At 32.0% G+C, this 5,188-nt stretch overlaps 1 protein-coding gene across 1 annotated transcript; it reads left to right on the top strand.

The window, feature by feature from the left end:
* Positions 1 to 1,402: 1,402 nt before the first annotated feature.
* Positions 1,403 to 3,483, top strand: LOC132760149 (uncharacterized). The gene is made up of 2 exons (XM_060752057.1): positions 1,403 to 1,553; positions 2,598 to 3,483. The coding sequence occupies exons 1-2, from the start codon at positions 1,547 to 1,549 to the stop codon at positions 3,005 to 3,007; spliced, it is 417 nt and encodes a 138-aa protein (XP_060608040.1). The 5' UTR covers positions 1,403 to 1,546; the 3' UTR covers positions 3,008 to 3,483.
* The last annotated feature ends 1,705 nt before the right edge of the window (positions 3,484 to 5,188 follow it).

Raw genomic sequence — 5,188 nt, 5'->3', positions numbered from 1 at the left:
AAAACACTAGATGATGTTACCTACCAAATTTTATAAATGTAAGCCTTGTGGTTTATGACTAAAATATTTTAAAGACTTTTTTGAAAATCGAGTATCCCCCAGGCGGGGCCCCTTTTACCCCAAGGTCATTAGTTGAATAATCTTTGTAGAGGACCACTAGATCATATAATATACCAAATATCATGGCTTTACACTTTGATTTTCACAAGAAGATTGTTTAAGATTTTGTAAAAATAAACTCTTTTGGTGGCAATGGCAACCAGAGTTTTTCAGAGAATTTAATTTTATGAAAAACTTTGGTAGAAATTCATGCAAGGAACATGCCTGCCAAGTTTCATTAAATTTGGCCAAGCGGTATTCGAGTCATTTTAATGAATAAGTTAACGCACGGACGTACGAGCGACTGACGCCAGACAACACAGTGTCACAAAAGCTCACCTTAAGAGCTGCAAAAGGTGATGGTTTTAAAAGAGCTGCATTTCGTGCGCAATCTTGTGTTTCCCATCACCATAATATTTTCTTTGGTTAATTTCTTGTTACGTTGTACATTAATTGTTATCCATATCAAATATTATCCAGAAAATAATCATCAAAATGTCCTATTTAAGTTTCGTATCATCCATACATAGCATATTAAACTACACAAGTTTTAAAGATTTAACACATATTACAACACATTCAATTTACCATCTTAAGGATGAGTCAAAGTCATCCAGCAAATATAATTACAGCCCATTCTCTCCATCACACAAGTAACTGCAAGGTTGAATATTAAAAGTGATAAAAAAAAAGGTTAATAAATACATGTCATTCTGAAACTTATACTTATTCACACTGTCATAATCAATGGACAAGACCAACATTTAAAAGCATAACAAAAAAAGCAGTCAGCAACTGTCAATGTAAATACCTAACAACTAGAAATAAAAAACTTGACCACAAACATTTCTAATTTATCTCCATCATTAAAAAATAAAATATTCAGGTAAAACCTATAGAGAAATCTCCCTTAGAAAAGTATCAGACAAGACCGGGGATTTGTCTCCCTTTGGAACATTATGAAATTGAAAAGTAATACAAAACTTGTGTCCCTTACACCAAATAAGAAATAACATGAAAATAATGTGCACTCTGTCACTAGACCTACCTTTGATATTTATATAACGGATAAATGAAATGCGATACCTAAACTCCACCCATTGTATTATAAACAACTTAATATTTGCTTTAGGCGTTCGAGTCGGGTCAAATAAGGTTAAACACGAAGTTAGTTTATTTTGTAAGTGTTTATTAGAAAAAGGGTGGCTTCCAACTGGTCACTTCCATAGGGGTTCTTAATTGTTAAAATTCAAATAATAAACACTAACATGTACAAGGAAGCTTGAGTTCAGATTGCAATGCACTATCACATGACAGGTAAGGCGTTGCGTAGTAAGGTTTAGGGCGTATCGGTGATCTAAAAGGATATAAAAGGGAGAGGGAAGTCAATTTACCTGCAAAGATGTGAAAACGAATTTACCTGCAAAGACGTGAAAACGAACTAACAATGAATCGTAAGTATTATTTATATAATTTATATTATTTTATAAATTATATTTTCATATAAAACGAATAAACAATGAATCGTAAGTAGTATTCACATAAGTTACATTTTTTATTAATTATATTTTTATTTGATTAACCATAAACTTGTAAGTAAACACTACTGATTTAACTAGTACGTCTCCTTGGAAACATTGTGTTTTTCTGTAATACAGGTGAATTGAAACACTTCTTGTGACACAGGCTTAAATGATGTAGACAACATTGTACTCAAAAGAAATACGATTATTATCAAGCAATATTTTTTATAAACATAAACAAAAAATATTTCAAAAGAACCAATTTTATATGTTTTAAAAAGCTTTGTCAGGTGTAAACATTAAGTTCATTTTACTGAAAACGCGTATACAGCTGATAATTACTATGTAACACGGTAGAGTATTCCAGGAAAAAAATGTAATAGTTTTTAAAGAATCTTATATACATAAAATGAATACGATTTTAAAAGTAATCACACGTCTATCAAACTGAGATAAAAACTAAAAATCATAGGTACAATAGCTACTATTAATATAACAACATATGAGTTATGTTTTGTGACATAAGCTAAAGGATGTCATTTCAAATAATCTTTTGTTAATGATAATAATATGCAAGGAATATGTTTATTATGTAAGGTCAATCGTAGGAAGACGATCACAATCTTACTCTCGCTAAGCCTTTTCTTCAAGTATGTTACTGATAATTCTCTGGCCTTTGGCTAAAATATCTACAATACGGTGTCAATACATGTAGTCGCCTCCAATATGAAAGCCAGGTCGTCATTCTCATATATGATCCTTAAAAAATTACTTTCCTGGAGGTATTTTAACATGGTTTAATATATTATGTATAAGCAACTTATTTATTTATTTAATTTGCTATAGTCTAATAGGTAAGGTTTTCCTCAAAGTTTGAATTAGATAACGTGCTGTTGAAACATTTAACATAAAGTGCTCTGAAATTAGGGCAGTAACCTATTAATAAATATAGATGCAATATTGTTTTTCTTACAGCCGCTGTCTTCTTCTACGCAAGCTTAGATGAGAACATTGATCATCTCAAAGTAGAAGATCCAATTTTATTTAAGTCTGTCGCCGACCACTATAAGAGTTATGACGAGGAAACTGGTGTCTTTCAGCCTCATTTCAAAGGATGGTATTGCTTCACCGTTACAATTGGTGGCATGAATACAAGTAAAGCAGTTGCAGTTAGTTTAGAAATAAGTTCAAGAAAGGTCGCAAATGTCGTAACAGACGTACCGTCAGGAAGATCATCACTTGTTGTCTCTCAAGCAAGCAATCAAGCGATGGTCTATATGCAGACAACAGATACAGCTAAAGTCGTCGTGTATGACCACGACACCGGACCGATTTCTGGCAATGGTTATTCAACCTTTTCTGGCGTTCTTCTGAGCAAAGAATAGATCAGTTTGCAAGACAACAAGTTCAAATTTCATGAAGTGATCGAAAATGAAACATAATTTCTCTGATTATAAAGTGCTTTGCTATGACAAGAACGGTTTCATGTCTATAAAAACAGCTGCTTCTAGACTATATTGTAATCAAGAAATGCATTTGTATACGAGATTTTCTAAATGCTTGCTTTAACGTATCGGTGTAAAAAAGTGAATTGGAACACTGAACATGATGACATAATGGTTTCAAACTAACTTTTACCATCAGTTTTCTATTAATGAATTGTCCGCTCATTTCTATTGTAAAATTGTAAATTAGAAAAAAGGAAAGAAAGCTGGTACTCAATTGCAAATAACAATTCTTTTTTAGAACATCAGTGATTACTCGTTATTGAAATCAAAGAAAGTGATAAAAAAGGGTGTTTTCTTCATGACATTTCCATTATTTTTATCTGTTTGCTTTGTATAAAATTCTTAAAACTGTATGCTTCAGTCTTAATACTTTTTTTAAAACAAATGTTTTCTGCATACAATGTATCATAGGGCCAGGCAGGGTGTTTTGAGAAAATAAAATCTGTATAACACATATCTTAAACTACACAGATACATGAATTGATTATGTAGACCAAGGGTTAAATATGTCAAACAAGTTCTACATTGCAGTATTCCAGGTTTTAAATTGATTCTGTAATAAAATTATTAAAATATGATAAAGCTATATAGCAAAGTATCATCTATAAACGGTAACAATGAAATTATTTACCTTTTAAATAATAAATCGATTCATCGACTCGAACTTTGTATTTGTCCCTTGAAGTTCTGCCGGACCTGTCACGATCGACTCGAACTTTGTATTTGTCCCTTGAAGTTCTGCCGGACCTGTCACAGGACGTGAAGTGGTTGCACACTTGCTTTAAGCGTAATAAACATTTTTAACCTTGTCGAATTATGCTGCGGAGTCATAAATATTTACAACACCGTAACGTATTTTCTACAAGAAAGTGGGTTTTTATGTTATTATGTAATTAATTTATTTCGAATGTCTTTTAAAATGCAAATTCCTCAGAGTAATGTTTTATGTCACACTCGGTTTTAGGTTTCAGCTTTATAGCTTCTGATTTGACAAAGTTATTAAAAATATAAACTCATCATGTACATATCTTAAGATAACAAACATGACAAATAACAACCAATCCATGGCATTTTTAATCTCATTATGCACTTTTGTAAACACAACAAACTATGTTTCTGTCAAAGCCAGTTAAATGTTTAAATTTGCATGTTACAAATAAAGGTTTAATTCACAAAATACCCTGTCAAGCGCATTCTAGTTGAAATCCTGTATTTAAGCATTTTTGGTTGCGAACCTATTCTTATTATATTTTAGTCAAATAAAAAAAATGCAAAAAGATTCAACGAAGGTCACATTTATATTTAGTCACAGATATTTCGTTGACACTTTTATACAATCTTGTTACATCACTTGCTTTTAAAAAATGTTTTTATATGGTTTTGACATTTTAGGGGTTTATTTATTAAGTTGTCTATTGTTATCATGTATTTGTTCGACCACTATGTCCCGGCGTTTGTGCTTTCTGCTGCTTTTAGTCCGGTGCCCTCCTAAATCCCAGTGTCGAGGCTGCATTTTCTGAATGTTTCTTTGCATTGTTGATCTTTGTTGTCATATAATTGTCTTGTTTTACAACCATAATACGAGTGCGTATTTCTTTTTATTGTACGTTTTTCAGACCATTAATGAAAAAGCTTTATGAAAATAACATCTGGAACTCGGAAGCATTAATCACAACTGTTCTGGCTATAGTATAAAAACGGGTACTCTGAAGACTTTAGCTATATGGAATTAATAAGGAAGTTATCAAAATAGTTAAACTGTAGTTGCAAGAAGAAGAAAATAATTAAACAAAAGGAACAGTCCACCTGAGAAACGTGTCATAAAATATAAACTGCAACACAAGCACGCGTTATTAGTATAGCTTCTGACGCTACTACTCGAAAACACTAAAATGTATCATAATATGGAAGCATTGATAACAAAATAACATAAAAATTGCAGACTCGTTAAATTGAGTCTGTACTGGAGGGATAAGTTAAAAAGTGCAACATATCTCAAGCCCTCCACCCTTGCCCCGACTTAAGCGGAACGCCATTTTCAACGCTTTAAGTGCTGGA

The sequence above is a fragment of the Ruditapes philippinarum genome, unplaced genomic scaffold (genome assembly GCF_026571515.1).
Source record: "Ruditapes philippinarum isolate M1 unplaced genomic scaffold, ASM2657151v2 ctg7706_1_1_1_1, whole genome shotgun sequence".
NCBI lineage: Eukaryota > Metazoa > Mollusca > Bivalvia > Venerida > Veneridae > Ruditapes > Ruditapes philippinarum.
This window is presented reverse-complemented; position numbering and strand designations above follow the sequence as displayed.